Raw genomic sequence first — 17,337 nt, 5'->3', positions numbered from 1 at the left:
TTATACTCCATAAAATTGATTTTGGGGCAGAGACATGAAGAGGGGAAAAAAAAAACCATAACGTAAGGAAGAACCCAAAAAAGAGAAGAGGACACTGAAGAAAGAAGGAGAAAAAAAACAACTTTGGACGTTAACCATACCGTTAGTTGGGTGTTAGGGTTTTTTTTCCTTTTTTAATTAGGAGTAAATTGGGTTTTTTATTTTAGGATGAAGTGTCAACTTGTAAATCCATTAGATTAAATTTTAATGAGGTGGCGTATGGATAACAAAAGTAAAGCAGATCATGGCAGAGAAAATCATAGCAGAGGATCCGTATCCTTTTGTTTGGCCTAACAAAACAACCCTCTGTTTTCTTTTCTCTCAACCATGAAAAAGTATCTCATATCTCTCTGAACTTTGATCAAGAGGCAATCAAGAATCATAGGTGTTTTTACTTTATTTCCTCTTAAGGTAAACTTGATTGTAGTTTTCAATCTATTTGCTTATACTGTGTACTTACTAAAGAATGTTATTCTAAATATTTGGGTTTATATTATATGTATTTCTACTACAGGTATTGACAAATTAAGGTGATTTGAAACTCTATTGGATTGTATTTGCATTGCTTCTAGCTTTATAGTATTTTTTGTTTGGACATAATGTCACATGTTGATGATAATAGACCGACAAAGAGGGGAAAAACAATTGATTCATTCTTCAAAAAAAAGTGGAAATGATACTTCAATTCCAGAAGAACCTATGCATCTCGAACCTCAAATAGTTGGACCTAAAAAATTAGATGCTACTTCTTTAGAACCGGATCCAGGGAAACACATTGCAATTTGTGAATACCCTATTAATCAATATGATGAGATTCGAAGGGCATATATCAAATTGGGGCCTTATCAACCTAAACTTTTTGAGTATCCAAGGACTTTGTTCGAGAAACATAGACGTTGATTTCAATATTCTTGGTTTTCACAGTTTTCATGGTTAGAGTATTCTCCTTCGTCACATAAGGCATATTGTTTACCATGCTTTGTTTTTTGAAAAAAGATGATTTTGTATAAGAACCTTTTTTTGAGATTGTGAGGGTTGAAGATACTAGTTCTTCAACACTTAAAACAAAAGATATCTTGGGTTCTTATTAATTCTGATCTCCAAATTGATAATATGCGAGGTTAAGGATATGATGGGGCTAACAACATGCGAGGCGCATAGAATGGACTCCAAGCATTATTTCTTTGAGATTGCCCCTATACATATTATCACATTGTTTTGCTCACAAACTACAATTAGCATTAGTTGCAGCATCAAAAGATGTTGCTTCTATTTGGTTTCTTTTCAATATTGAATTCAATTATCAATCTCACTACTATTTCTCCCAAGCGCCATGGCCAGTTACAGGCAACTCAAGCAATTGATATTGCGCATTTGTTGGATATTGGTGAATGCGAGATAGATAGAAGGGCTAATCAGATTGGTACCTTACATCGGCCTAGAGCTACTCGTTGGGAATCTCATTATGATTATTGTTCGGACTTGATAAATATGTATGATGCATCTTGTACAGTTGTTGAGACATTGATTAAGGATAGATCCAATAACTCCATACGTGGATGTTTCCTTCTTTTCGGTCGAGGCGGCCGACGGAAGGAACTTTTGGTCGTTCTTCTTTTGGATGCAGGGCGTGCCACCACCAAGCCCCGAATTTGGGTTTGAATGGAATGTGAGTAGATGGATGTGTTACGCTTCTAACTTCTGACCAAACGATTGATCAGCCAAGCAAGGAACCTCCTCTTGGCCTAGATTCTTTCACTTCCTCGGGCTCGAGGATGGTTAGGTTTCATACGGATGTTTTTGTGATTTTTAGGGTTTTATGTAAAAATCATGCAATTAAATCTGGGCTTGAATCGGTGGCTTAAACTTGGGCCTCTGATTTCTCTTACATTGCCACCCATATAATATATATTATTTAACATATATATATAAGCACATAATAGGATAAGGAAAGTCTGAACTTTCCAGTTTGGCCGCCCATGCACCTTCACCTATTTATATATATACTTATATATTATCTCGATTCCATTCTGGTACTTGGTCTCAGTCTCAAATAATTATAGTACTATTAAGAAAGAGATATTATCTATTGTACTATGCATTAATAAATTTCAATCTAATCTATTAAATCAAAATTTTTTAATCCGAGTTGATTGTAAGTTTATTAAGCATGTATTAGAAAAAGATGTTCAAAATATTGCATCCAAACAAATATTTGCATGATGGCAAGCTATTTTGAGTATATTTGATTTTGATATTGAATATTTGAGAGGAAGTGAGAATTATGTCCCTGATTTTCTCACCAGAGAATTTCTGCAGGGAAAACAATGGCAGAAAGACGAAAAGAAAAAGACAAGCAAAAGAGTCAAATTGGTCAATCTAGTCAACCCAGTCATCCCTAGTCACTCAGAGTCCTCCCTTCATCAATGAGTCAAGCCAAACATGAGTCACCTTCTCAGATCGTCCCCTTCCCAGGATGTTCTCCTATTCAAATCAGTAACGGGTTTGCCAACCTAGGAGCCACAGTCGGCCAGGTTCGCCCCAGTTTTCAGTATGCCTTAATATCTAGTCATGATCCCTTCCAGGATATTGCTCCACTTAATCTTCCAGTTGCCTCTTACCATAAGACGTCTTCTCTTTCTACTTCTGATTTTTCAGTTTACCTGTCCTTCTCTCTCTTCGTGTCCGAATCGTAAGACCCGTTCCAAACAATAAGTCCCAAGAAGGCCTAAGCGGTAGAGGCATTAGTAGGGGCGAGAGAACTTTAGGTATCCTGTTATCTCATGGAGTCAGTCTTAGGAGTTTCTGTTCACTTTCTTCTTGAGAAGTCCAACCCCAGAACCTTGAGTAAAAAATGAGTCGCTTATTTAGAGTTAACTCTAGTAATTCTAGCAGCTCTAGAGCCAATAGTTGTCTCCCAGAGATAGTTAATGAAGAACAAGTTGAGTATGATAATAATAATAATAATTTAGATTATAAAGATTGAAATATACCTAGAGTCCCCAGTCAGGACATCTATAAGAAAAAATGGTCATTATCCAGTTTAAAGTCAACTACCCATGTCAAAATAGTCGAACAAGTCTATGCCTTGAGTAAAAATCATGAGACATGTCAGTTGCTTAATCTTGAGTCAATAAGGAAACATAAAAATGATGGAAACAATTTCCTCCATATTGGTCTAGTCCAAGTTGCTGTTAAGCCATTAACCAGATTAGGATTAAAAGCTTCAATCCTTCTCTGTTTGCGTGATTCTAGATTTACTAATTTCAACGACAGTATGTTAGGAATTATTGAGTCCAGTCTCACTAATGGCCCTATTAATTTGATTGTTATCCAGATTTTACAGTCAACCTGAGTGATCCACACATATTGAAAGCCCTCACTTTAAATATTAAAACTGAAGGTTATGAAGTCTTGTCGGGTACCCAACCCTTAGCATTAGTCTATCGAATCTATTATAAAGTCACAGGCACCAATATGAATTTTCAAGCCCTGAACAAGAGTCCAAAGAGTCAAACTTTGTTAATCCAAAGCCATACGCCTGATGCTACTGTTAGAGTTCCCCACTCTATCAAATGGTCAGACGTTACCCTTCTTGCTGATTGGACCCTAACCACTGAGATTCCTCCAATCCCCATCCAGCGTAGTCTAAACGATTTAGACTACATACAACAATATCTAGATGGCACAATTAAAATTAATTTTGGTAATCAAGCCCCACAAAAGTCGACAATCCAGTTACAACAGTTACCTACACCTGGTCAATCCCAGAGACATGTTCCTGCAAGGCATTCCTTTCCAGCTTCTTCCTCTACCCTAGAACAAGACCTAGAGTTAGAAAAATCTTTAATTGATTTAAAATTAGAATCATTAAGAAAAACTTCCCAAGTTACTCATCCTGTTTACGGGAAAACCCCAGCCCAGGAAGATACTAAGTCTGAGTCCCCTGATTCACCCACTAAATTCGATTTCATAGGTAATCAACTGAGAACACTTAATAAAAAATTTGTAATTGATTGGAAAAGATTAGATAATCATTTGCATGCCCCTGAGAATCAAGCTAGAAGAGATTATTACCATTCAGTCATCTCTGATAGAGTCAAAAGACAACATATTTTTAATGATTGGAAAGAATACATGCGCACTGCTAAAGTTGAAATATATTATCTTGACTTTGGAGAAAGCAGACATTTGCCTAATGAGTTAAAAACTTTAACCCGGAAAAAATGGGAAAAGATAGATCACACTGAGATTCTCGCTAGTCATCCACCCGTAGAAACAATAATCATTAAGCATCAGAAATTCAAGATAGTTGCCAATCCTTTTAAGATCCCTGATCCAAAGAATAAAATAATAGTTGAGCAAAATAATTACACCAACCAGAGTCTAGTTGTCAAAGGTAAACAATTAGATAAGATAGAAATAAAAGTTGATAAATTATTGCGAAAGAACTCACACCTAAGCAACATGAGAAACCCTTAGTTACTTCCAGGATTTAAAATCAAGTCCAACTTTTAAGACAAAAAAAACAATGACAAAAATTGAGAAAATGTTAGAAGATTTAACGCCAGTCAAAAAAAAAAGATAAAGAAAAAGTTGAAACAAGCGTCAAAGTCTTAGGGTCCTCTGAGTCACCTTTTGCTTTCCATAACTCCTCTGAGCCTGAATCAATTGTCAGATGGAAATAGAAACTAGTAATATTTCCAAAATTGAAAATGCGTTTAGAAATCTTGAGTTAGAAAATAATCCACAAATCCAAAGATTAACAAACAGAGTCAGCCCCTCTAGTCTCACAAAAAATTGGTATCCTAAGCCAACACCTCCTGATATACAATTTAAAGAACGAAACACCCAGAGTCAGTTTTTAGTCTCTTCAGATAAGTTATATGAATGGAATATTGATGGTCTCTCTGAGCAAGAAATCCTTAATAAGCTTCAACTTATGTTAGAAAATAATCCACAAATCCAAAGATTAACAAACAGAGTCAGCCCCTCTAGTCTCACAAAAAATTGGTATCCTAAGCCAACACCTCCTGATATACAATTTAAAGAACGAAACACCCAGAGTCAGTTTTCAGTCTCTTCAGATAAGTTATATGAATGGAATATTGATGGTCTTTCTGAGCAAGAAATCCTTAATAAGCTTCAACATATGTATATGGTTGCCGATAGTTACATCATTAATCACAGTTTCAGACAGTCTGAAATTGTTCCCTTGTTAGAAACTGGTTTCACCGGAACTCTTTGTTCTTGGTAGGATAAGCATTTAACCCATGAGTCTAAGCAACAAATAATTCATGCAGTCAAACTTAGTGAAGACGGTCTTCCTATTTTTGATGAACAAGTAGGTCAAGGCATTGAAGATGGAGTCAACACCTTGTTGTACACAATAGTTGATCATTTCATTGGAACACCCAGTAACACTACTGCCAGAATACATGATCAACTTAGTAATTTAAGATGCCCTAAGTTATCAGATTTTAGATGGTATAAAGATGTATTCATTTCCCGAGTCATGCTTAGAGATGATAGTAATCAGTCATTTTGGAAAGAGAAATTTGTTACTAGTTTGCCTAATTTATTTGCCCATAAGATCCGAACAACCCTTAGTAATGAACAATGTTATATTGATTGGGATAGTTTAACATACGGAAATATAATTAGGACAATTAATCAAGTCAGTATGAGAATGTGTGTTGATATGAAAATTGGCAAACAAATCCAGTCTGAGAGAAATTCTGCTAAATATGAGTCAGGTAATTTCTGCGAACAATATGGTCTAATGTCTATTCCCCCATCTAGAAAGAATAAGTCTAGTCACCACAATCGACAGTTTAGTAAAAGACGTCATTATTCACGCAGAAGACAGTCATTCCAACATAATAATGATAACAAAGAATTTTATAGTAAAAAGAGGTTCTCCCCTAGGAAAAATTGGAAAAAGAGTCACAGCAAAGATATGAATAATCACTTTAAGAAAAGTACCGACAAGAGAAAAATAAAATGTTATAAATGTCAAAAGTTTGATCACTATGCTAATAATGGCAAAGTTAAAGACACAATCAAACAATTAAAAATCATGGATGAGGATAAAGACAAGCTAATTAAAGTCCTTGAGTTAAGAAATTCTGAGTCTAGTGAAAATGAGACCATGATTAGTAATATTGAGTCTTTAGAATCCGTCTCCTTCGATTCCCAGTTAAGTTCACCCCGAATTTAATTTGGTTGCCAAGATAATTGCTGTAAGTCTAAGTCAATTAATGTCTTTACCAAACAGGAAGAACAAGAAGAGTTATTAATTGATTTAATAAGTAAAGTCGAAAATCTAGAGCTGAAATCTGAGTATTTAAGGAAACCCCAAGATTTCGGCCCTAACAACTGCTCAATACCCGGTAGAGATTTTCAACACACCCGACCGAGATCTCCAGCTTCACTTGAACTACTTGACCACTATTTCTTCACTCCATTCGTGCACAGCCATATTTCTCTGCTCGTTTTTCCTAGCTCCATCCCCAGTCGAGATCTTCCACGATCCCAGCAGCCAAAACACGGCCGAGATTAGTCTCCAGCCGCATTCAATCTGCCCGACAGCATCTGGCTGCCCAGCTCCATACCCAGTCGAGATTTCCAGCTTCACTCGAACTGCCCTGCTGCTATTCCTCTTGTCCCCAACCAATTCTCGTGCCCGGGTTAGATGGATTTCTACCACCCTTAAATAGTGGGGAAGCTACTGGTGCCTTCAAAGCTATGACATCTTACGAGTTCATATTCGTCTTGCATTTGTTGGAAAAAATTATGGGACTTACTGATAGACTTTGTCGAGCATTACAGAATAAATCTCAAGATATCTTGACTGCTATGAATTTAATACATAACACAAAAGATATTCTTAAGAAATTTCGATCAGATGGATGGGATATTTTCCTAGAAAATTTGGAATCATTTTGCCAAAAACATGACTTCGATGTGCCATATATGAATGCTCGTTATAAAGTTGGTTTACGTCGTTCTTGTCAACAATGTGATGATATTACAATGGAGCATCATTACAGGGTTGATTTATTCAATAATATAATAGATTATCAATTGGAAGAGTTAAACAGTAGATTCAGTGAAGGAACAATGGAACTTTTTATTCATAGTTCTGCTTTGGACCCTAGTAATTATTTTAAAGCATTTAAGATTGATGATATTTGCAAGCTTGCAGAGAATTTTTATCTTGCTAATTTCTCTGTTAAAGACTTGCGTATGTTGAGGTGTCAACTATAACTTTTTGAGTTTGAAGTACATCAACAAGATCTTGATATCTTTCAAAATATGTCTACTCTTTCTGAACTATGTCAAGTATTAAATAAAATTTGAGGAATTATTGTAGTATTTATTTAATATGAAAATTTATGATTTGTTGGAAGAAGAAGCCATCAAATCAAAGTCCATATATGTAGACATCGAGAGGGGAAGGAGGCTAAGATATGAAGCACATAATAAGAACCAATTGCATTGATGAATTCTCCAATCAAATCGAGCCCCCAAGTATGAAAGGGCCAAGGAGTGTGCATGACTTACAATAGCATGAAAGCTTGTGGCTTAAGTTGGCATGTGTTGTACTAGGCTGCCATGCTCTGTAGAGATATTTAACAGAGCCACCGTTGCTACTTTACTTGCATGCGGCTCATAACCCAATTAATCTGAGATTGATTTGCAGCTCTTATGAGAGGTTACGGTATCTGTCTCTCGATAATCTTACTGACCAAATGAAGCCCCCAAGTGGCGTTCTTCCAACATGTCCCATGTGACTACTTCGCTGCAGGAACTATCCTCCCCTTCATCAGCAAGTGGTCATGGGGTGCTATAACTTGAAGGTTTTGAATATTTGCCCTAGTAAGTTTTCTTCATGTTTCCACAAGTTTTCCAAATATCCACCAATGGTTTTGCATCATTCTTCCATAGGTGACACAATACGTCATCGTCGAGCAAGTCATCATAGCATGTATTGACAGCAACCATCTCATTTCCCCTTCGTTTTGGCAAAGGGTCTTCATCAAAAGCTTGCTTCCTAGATGGCAGCTCAAGAGTTCCGTCATGTATCTCGGTGTGAAAGATCTTCCTCAAAGTTTGACAAGCAGTGGTTGGATGACCCACAAACTGATGATAACGGCAATACCTATGATCACACTTTTCTTCTCTGGTAAGGACTTTATAAGACTTAGTGAGTTTGATTGCACCGTCAACAAACATTGTATCAAGAATGGCATGAAATTCTTCATCCTTGAATAGCAGTGGCCGGTACATTTCCATGTCTTTTCTTTTGCATGAATTGTAGTTACTAAATGATTCATCCTCATCTAATGTCTGGTGTGCTTCTTCCTCTTCACTCTTCCAAGCTTCTTGCCCAGTTAGCTTGACCGACATGCTTGTTTTTCTTACTGCTTTTAGCAACTGAGAAAATTGGCTAATGCCCATATTCTCCAAATAAACTCTATAATTTGCCACGATGTTGCTGATGCAAATTTCAACAAGCGCTTCTTCATCCTTCTCATCATAGCAGTCCAGTGATAGGTCCCGGAATCTGCGCACGAAGTCCACGGGATCTTCCCCATATTTTTGGCGAGTGTTGTTGAGTTGAGTGGTAGTAACTCTTTCCTCATGCTGGAAGTATTTCTTACAGAACATGCTTGCCAAATCTTTCCAAGAGTAAATAGAGTCTGGTGCCAATGTTGTGTACCATGTATAAGCACGGTCGGTAAGGCTTTTTGAGAACTCCCGAAGACGGAGAATATGATCACCAGCATATGGTCCCAAAGCATCAATAAAGCGGTTGACATGCTCCTTCGGGCTTCCTTTCCTTCCATCAAAAAGAACAAAGCTTGGTGCCTCATAGCCTTTGGGATACGGCTGCTGGAATATGCATGATGGATACGACGGCTGATGGACATACTTCCAATCTTCCTGGCTTCGGCTTAGTTTCTTTTCCAGCATGGCGATGACATCTTCATGGGTGACAAAAGATGGCACCTTTTGTTCAGACCCCTTTCCGGCAACAGCAGATTCCTCTTGGGGAGGTCTTTCGTTTTCTTTGCTTGGCTTGGAGACTGAACTTTTTAGCTCTTTGATTGTGTCCACCATCTCCCTTTCAATTTCTCCCATAGCATGGATGGCTGCAACAAGGTCTGTGAGGGTGAAAACTCCCTCACTTGCATGTTCTTCTTCTCTATGTGAGGCATTTTGCCTTGAACCCGAGTCACCGTGGTCCAACTCATCTTGGGAAGCCATGGTATTGCTTCTGGCCTTCTTTCTTGGAGGCATTGGTGAAGATAACGGCCTAATCCCCAGCGAAGTCGCCAATTTATGTAAGGACTTTTTCGTTCCAGTAGCTATTGCGGGCCTGGGCTACCATAAAGAACCAAATGAGAGAAAATTGCCCTAGGGTCTGAGTTCAAGAATTAGGCCCCAAGAATGCTTCGAAATGGTAGCTGAGCCTTAAAAAGCACCTTGGTTACCTTCACCAGCAAAACTAATAGTCGCTTACAGGTATATTCTTAGCTTGACATGAGAAGTTTGTGGCATGGGAGCAAAACCATCATGAGTTTAGCATAAACAGAGAGAAGGCTGTGAATTCCTACGAGAAACAGGGTTTTTAAGACAAGGGGGAATGGATTCTAAGAGGGTTTGTTGAAGAGGGAGAGAGATGGGGGTATGATGGGTGTGTTGAGTAGTTTCCGACGGCTTGACGAAAAATCTGTCAAGCTCTGGAACTTTTTAACAGAAGAGAAAATGGGAGGAGATGGAGGAATAGGGCACGAAATTGCAAAGGTTTCATATATGAGAGATGAAGCTTGCTCTCTATATGTAGGTTGTAGCTAGTGGTGAAGTAGTGGGTGTGGTTTGAGTGAATTTCCAGTTGCTTGACAAAGCTTGGTCGCACTCTGGATGATGATTTTGCTGAGTAGAAAAAGCGTCCTTTTATAGGCACTTCGACCCCTTAATCTTATCGGATCTCCTCCTTGCTTTTCCTTCACTTTCTTCCATTCACTCCTATTTGGTGAAATTTCCCTAACCAGAGCGCATAGGTAACAAGTCCCTTAGGGTACCAAGATTTTTACACAGCTGGACCTCTCCATGTGGGTGAGGCGCCACCTGCTTTTCTTCTTGGTTTCCCTATTAGAGCTCGCATAGGAAAGGAGAATGGATAGAGCTTTTACCTAATGGGTATTCCTCCTACACGTACGAATTCCCTTTGGTTTTGCGATGGCTTCATGTTGACTCTGCTATAAAGCTTTGGCAAGGGCTGAACACAACACTAGATATTTTATTAGGTACTGGGTTGGGCTTTTCCTAAGGTATTAGGTCATCTCTTCTAAAGTATTGGGCTTTTTTCTCTCCTTTATGCATACCCACATATTTGGGCTCCAGAAATGGGCTTGAGTTTTGGGAGTCCCAAGTAGCCCAAAACTTCCATTTCTCGGCTCATAAGTGGGCCTCATGAAAGCTCGTTACCATCCATATCACAACCCACTCAGCAAGCCCCGGGCATTTGCGTAGCTTGGGCCCACTTAAGCTTGTAGCGTGGTTGGGTGTGAAATAATAATTTCCTGCTTGGCATGCCATGTTAATCAGCTTGCTTTAATCTTATCGTCCTTGAAAAGGGACATGATGCTTGATGGGGTAATTAGCATGGGCTCGTAGAGTCAGTGTATTTTATAAGCTTATCTCAATTCCTAGCATGATAGATTATTTATTTGGCATGGCACATGGCCGTTCGTGTATGACAGACTTTCATGTGCTCCAAATTGGGTCTTTTCTTAATGAGGCATCGTACTGGGCTGGGAATTTATTCGGGCCCAACCGTGGATTTTTTGGGCCTCAACAAAAATTAACGAAGAAATGGAGGAAATCATTCAAAATTTGACGGTAGGCACTTAATTGGCTATTTGAAACAAATTTGTATCCTTGATTTACTCAAGAAAATAATTGAAGGTGCAAATTGACAATTATGATATAGTTTGTGGAGCAAAACCGCATTTAAGCCATTATTATATGTCAAACCAAATAATACATAAAAAGTATGAGTCCAAGAACAAAGCTTTTGTTTTGTTTATTTTGGGTCCTAATCTAATAGTTTCTAACTTTTTTTTTCTCATTCAGAAAATATTTTTTTTTATATATTATTGTAAAGGGGCGGGGGCGAAGAATCTATTCCGCAATGAAGGTGCGGATAGGGAATTTCCTCCCCCGATTTTTAATAGTATGGGTTTGGAGACGGGTATGAAGGCAAGCATGGGAAATTCTTTAATGAAGATAGGGATGAGAACAACACACTCAATCCTGATTCGTCCCGTTGTCATTCCGATTAGCAGTGAGATACGTTGACCGAAAAAGTCTTAACCGAAATTCATAAAGCCTCCTATCTATATATATACATCTCTTTTTTTTAGTACAAACGATGTTGAGGGAAAGGGAAATTGAACTTAAGAAACTTTTTTTTTTTTTTAATTATCTGGATAACTTAAGCCCCTTTTAATCAGTAGTTAAACCGAGAAAAAACAAGGGCCAAACCAAGCTTGACCATTGCATATCAGGGAGAAACTGATTCTATTCCGGCTGGGTCTGGATGTGTGAAACCCGACCCATTGTACGAACCAATTACCCATCAAACCCGGTCCATTGCTTCTCTTCTGACTTCTGAGAGCTTGACAGAAACGCCCAAAACCAAAGCCCGCGAACGGACTCGGCTGCAACTGTACAGACGCCGGTGTCTGTGAATTTGGTTACGGTCGACGGAAACCCAGAAAAGAATTGTGGTGGTGCCGCTGGTGGTTGATATGTTATGGATGAGATTGTGGAGGAGCAGGAGTTGATGCCCATTTCTAGGAAGAACATCGGCAATGGTGAAGAGGAGTTTCAGAAGAAGGTGGAGATCGTTGTGAGGACCATAGGCCCTGCTCCCCCTTCTCGTCTCCATGTCCCTTCTCCCATCAGAGTACGTATTTCTTGCCCGTCTCTCTTTTAACATCTGTGTATGTTTGTATATGGAAGCATGATGAAGCCCCGGAGACTCAGATTGCATGTGGAAAAGTAGTTACGTTTGTTCATTTTCTGTTCATTGTAATGGTTTGTATGCATAATTGATTAAGACCCAGATTAGCAATTCTTGATTGTTTGAGGCTGTTTGTGACTACATGAATTTAACACCCATTGGTAAGAGGAAAATTGAAAAATTGAAACAATGGCCAAGTCAAGCAATTAACCAGTTGTTAGACATGACCAATTGTTTGTGGAATCTTCTTTTCACTGTTGTTGGTCTCCTAGTCTTATGGACTCATATTGGGTTTTCTAGACCAATGTGTCAGGGAGCTAATTGAACCTAGAATTAGGGGTCTTTTTCTTCTGCTAGCATTAAGGGTGTGTATATGTTTCTCTTTGCCGGAGACCTCTACGTGGACCAGAAGCATGTTGGCAAATAAATTAAGAATGCATGCGATAGATTTGGTGAGATCGCATTGCCTCTATTTTATTACAATCCACAACCTTTTCCGCTTTATTACAATCGCATTGCCTCTAAGGATGTGCGTTGTTCCGTACGGTGAGGCTAAATTCCCTTGCTTTGGACAAATGTTCTTATTTTACCATTTAAGGGAGCCTCTTACCTGTGGAGTTCAACTATAGAGCCTGCCCCATAAAGCATTTTCATTTGCCATGTAGATGAGTGATTCCAATATTTCACAACATGGAAGTGTCAATTGGGATAGTATTGGTATGTCATTCTCTTTCGTTAATTAAAACCCTGCATTAGGTGCCAATATTTGTTTAACTCTTAGTTACTGAGAGGGTGAAGCCTTAAAATAAGAAAACGAAATCCTACGTCTAATGATAGTTACTTGAGTATTTTTTGTAATTCACTTGTATTTTAGTTCTTGTAAAACAATAAATTTTGGTTAAACAACCAGGAGCATATGATAGCATGATAACTGCTCTCTCTCTCTCTCTCTCTCTCTCTCTCTCTCTCTCTCTCTCTCTCTCTCATAGGGTCTGTATTTGTTGGGATAACCAATCCTCTAAGCTTTACATGCTTCCGCTTCAATTAATTAAAGCAATCTCACAGAAAATCTAATACTAGTGTTTGCTATTAATTTTTGGGAATGCGTTTTGGTACACAAGGAGTGTGGACATCTGCACCAGCATGATTTCATACACACATATGCAGGGTTAATTTCTTGATCTTTGCACTGATACTTTGATGAGGAGTTACAGCAGACTGAGTGTTGCTTTTGGAGTGATGTGGAAATGTTTTATGATTACTAAAAACTGGCAAGTTGTTGTATTGTAAAGTCTGGAAGTGCAGGGTTTGAAGTCAACATGCTAAATCTCAAGGGTGATTGTGTACTAACCCTATATATATATATATATATATATATATATATATATATATATGTGTGTGTGCAGATTACTTTTGAGCGTGAAGATACTTCTCATGAATTCATTGCTTTACCTTTACGTTGTTATTTTGTCAAACACTACCTAATCTGAGATTTCTGACATAACTAAACCCATGCTTTCTGTAAAATATCTACCAGAACCAAATATATATCAGATGATTCTTAATGTTTTAAAAGATTTATTGTTTCATAGAATTTTATTGTATGTTGTTATACGGAAAAATATGACTGTAATATCACTGATGTGTGAGATTTAAAGTTGAACGTTATCACATATTAATGTGCTTACACTTTCTGTCATAAACAGGTACATGATTTGAGAAAATTGATAGCTGAGAATGGCCATTTACCAATTGAGAAGTTGAGGATTATATTGGGAGGCAATGTATTGCATGATAGCAAAAGTGGGCACGATGCGTACCTACAACTCAGCGACGGTGGTATTGGTCTTGTCTTAATATTTATCACTTGATTTATATTTTTATCTCCTTATATATATAGTTAAGTAAATGTAAGCTTCACATGAGTTTCTTGCTTGCATTCACCTAGAAATTGTTTGGAGTTTTCACAGTATTTTTGTCCAAACTTTTAGGAATTGTGATTTGGTTGTCAGGAGTGGTTTAATTCCATATTATTGGTAGAATTTACTTTTACAAAACTGCTGACTACTTTGACTTAATCAGCTACCTGAATTACAGATTTTGATGGATCAAGGTTAAATAGTTCTTGATTTAACAAGCAATACATCATTTAAATTTTTCATGGACCTTCCCCTTTTTTTTTCTTTTTTTTTTTTGGTCTTTTGAGCGAGGTTTGTTACCTTGGAATGATAGAGAAAAGCAATTTCTTAGTTAAGATTCCTTGTTTTTTGGCTCATTTGGTGACAAGCTATGGATTTCTTATCATATCTTTGTTTATTGTCAAGATTCCCTTATTGTTGCTGTCAAACCAAAGGCACCAGTTAAGCATATTAAGGATGGATTTGATGATGACGATGATGATGAAGATCTGGTATGATTGGATCAGTTCTCCTATTGAAAAGAGTTAATGCAATTTTATGTTACTGTGATTCAACTGATGGTATTCCCTTAATTTTTGTATTTCCAGAAGTTTCAGCTTCCACAATCATCAAGCCAGTGGAAGAGGACATTGTACAGCTTTCTTCATGATAAGTTGAAGCTTCCTGGTAGGCATCAAGCTGAGTTCTTGTTATCTACCAAAAAGACACAATGTACTGACAGAAAGCTCTTTTGTGTTTCATTGATAGATATCCTTTTGATGGCAATTTTCTCTCTAAGTGTGAAGATGTGGATTATTATCATTATGTGGTTTATTTTGGCACCCATTGCCCATAGATGGGACGTTGGCCCTTTGTATGTAAGTTTCCTCGTTTCTCTTAGTTTCTGTTGTTTATGAACGCACACTCTGTATCTTCTATAAAGTACCTCTTTGTTCTGCCATTCTTTAAGTTCTATTCGAAGCACAGATCACTAAACTGAATTTTTATGTCATTTATGTTTGTTATTGCTTTATATTCAGATACTGGGCACAGGGTTTGGTATCATCCTCCTGAATCTTGGAAAACGGCAGCCTGGCGATGTCAGGTATGCAGTCTATGGTGGATATAATCCTTTGCTCTTGATCATGTAAATTATGGTTGTAGTGAAAGCTAAATTATTTGAAAAAACTGCATCATCACTATCAAAAGAAGGAAGTTACACACAGATCTGTTTGGAAGGGGTATTAAAAATTAAAAAATTAAAAAAAAAAGATTTACAACAATTAAATGAACATAGGTTATCTTTCCTTCCATGAGGAACTACCTGAGTACTTCCGAACTTGTGGCATGCTGAGACATGGGAAATTCTTGCAGTGCTTAATGGTATTTGTTGAACATTGCTCAGATATTTGTTGAAGACTCCCTTATCATCCTCTTGTAATTTATTGGTCAGCCAAAAATGTCTCAAATATTTCTGGTAGTTCCTAATTATCACTCCTTCCCTTCCTTCCCTACTGTGCCCTCGCGCATCTGTGTCATGGTAGCTTGTATGTCCTTCCATACGCACAATAGGTCTTTTTGCATTTTATTACCTCTTAATAAATTTCTCAGTGAACAATGTCAATATCTCAATTAATCTTTGAGGATCTTATTTTGTGGTTTGAAAATTGCAGTGCATATTCTATTTTCAATGAAGACTTTAGAGAGCTTCCTGGGACTCTTAATGCCGAACGTCTTGACGGGGACATACGAACAGGTCAGTTGTGAGCCTGGTACTGACCAGTTATGATCATCCATTATATGATGGTCATGTTTTGTGTATCCACAGAATAGCGTTTAAGATTTCATTTTAATCCAACAAATGTGCACAGTTTTTTCTTTCTGGTCTTTTGTTCGGTTGATGAGTATATTGTAAGATTACAAGTTTCTTCTGATAAACCAGCGATAGCATATTCTTATGTGTATAGTATTGTCCAGAAACACTTACAAAGTGACAGATGTTTTATGAATGACTGGTGTAATTGAACCCAAATTTTTTATTTTTGGTCTGAATAATACTTAAAAAGAAAAGGCAAAAGTCCAAGACCCCATAGAAACTGAAAAAACAGACGAGCACACCCCACTCAGGGAAAGGCTAACTGAGAAAGGACGCACCATTCGCTTCACAAAAGGATCATTATTTCTCCTCTATTTTGCAAGCATATTTGTAAATTATTATGTGCACAAATTTGGTGTTTGAATGTACTTACATTGATTAAAACAAACTTAGAAAATTCAAAAAGATCATTATTTTGCAAGGATTTTGTAGCTCAAGTGGTTAAAAGCAGTTATCCATGCACCTGACGTCTTGAGAGAGGTACTCGATTTATGGTAATCTATCACGAATTCGATGCCAGTCGAACCTGATGTGTTGAGCTTTGGATGTAACACACAGCCAACAAACTAGCAAGAGACTAGTGATAAAATGTCTTACGTTATTATACTTGAATGGATTCTAGTGGTATTAGTGGAAATATTGAGCGTCTGGAAACACCAAAACATAAAGAAAATGTCGATACTGGAATATAAAATTTGAGAGAATTCATAGAAAGCAATGGAAGTATTAATGAAACTCCATAAGATGTTTATTTAATCAAGTACCTACGATATTGATTGAAAGAAAAAACTTAATCGGGTAATTGTTACTTTACAAAGAATGTTGCTATTTTCACACACCTGTCTTATTTTCCCACCCACCTTATTTTCAAATTTTAAAGACAAATTTACCCACGTGTCTCTCTCCCAACTTGGCAACTTGAGAAGGAAATGGCGAGCAGACTACCCACGCGACCAATTGTGTATTAGATGATTATATTTCTAACAAATAAGTCAGGCCATTCTTTTACCATTTGATGCACACAAGTTGTGTTCTTCTAGCCTTGTGTGTCTAGTCAGTACATAGGCAGCCATCACACTAGGAGGTTGATTTGTCATTGAGGCTTAGGCAAAATGTTGAACTACTAAAACAGAAACTCAGAGAGAACCCCAGATACAAACCTTTTAATCCTTGTTTATTTATTTGTGGGTTGATTGAAATAAAGAAAGGAGAAAAACGTTAGATTGGGATTTAGGTGGACTTAGTGGGTCATAACAAAGGTTTGACAGAGGGTTTGAAGCAGTTTCGAAGCTTTTGTTTAATACAACTGAGGAGGAGGCGGTGGCGGCTTGGCTGACGGTGAAAGGTACGTGGTTCTTGTTAGGTTTGGTGGACTGTGTGGCGGGTGGCTGCTAAAACTTTTCATTTTCTAATTTTCTGTTTTCATTTATTTTTTAATTATTTGGACTCAACAGTGTTAAGTTAGGGTTAAAAGTGTTAAGTGAATG

General features: G+C 37.5%; 1 protein-coding gene across 1 annotated transcript; it reads left to right on the top strand.

The window, feature by feature from the left end:
- Window positions 11,245-16,013, top strand: LOC18775956. The gene is made up of 7 exons (XM_007209472.2): window positions 11,245-12,019; window positions 13,783-13,915; window positions 14,401-14,486; window positions 14,583-14,661; window positions 14,743-14,852; window positions 15,015-15,079; window positions 15,648-16,013. Exons 1-7 carry the CDS (start codon window positions 11,867-11,869, stop codon window positions 15,739-15,741), a joined length of 720 nt encoding a protein of 239 aa, XP_007209534.1. The 5' UTR covers window positions 11,245-11,866; the 3' UTR covers window positions 15,742-16,013.

Source organism: Prunus persica, chromosome G5 (genome assembly GCF_000346465.2).
Source record: "Prunus persica cultivar Lovell chromosome G5, Prunus_persica_NCBIv2, whole genome shotgun sequence".
Classification (NCBI taxonomy): domain Eukaryota; kingdom Viridiplantae; phylum Streptophyta; class Magnoliopsida; order Rosales; family Rosaceae; genus Prunus; species Prunus persica.
This window is presented reverse-complemented; position numbering and strand designations above follow the sequence as displayed.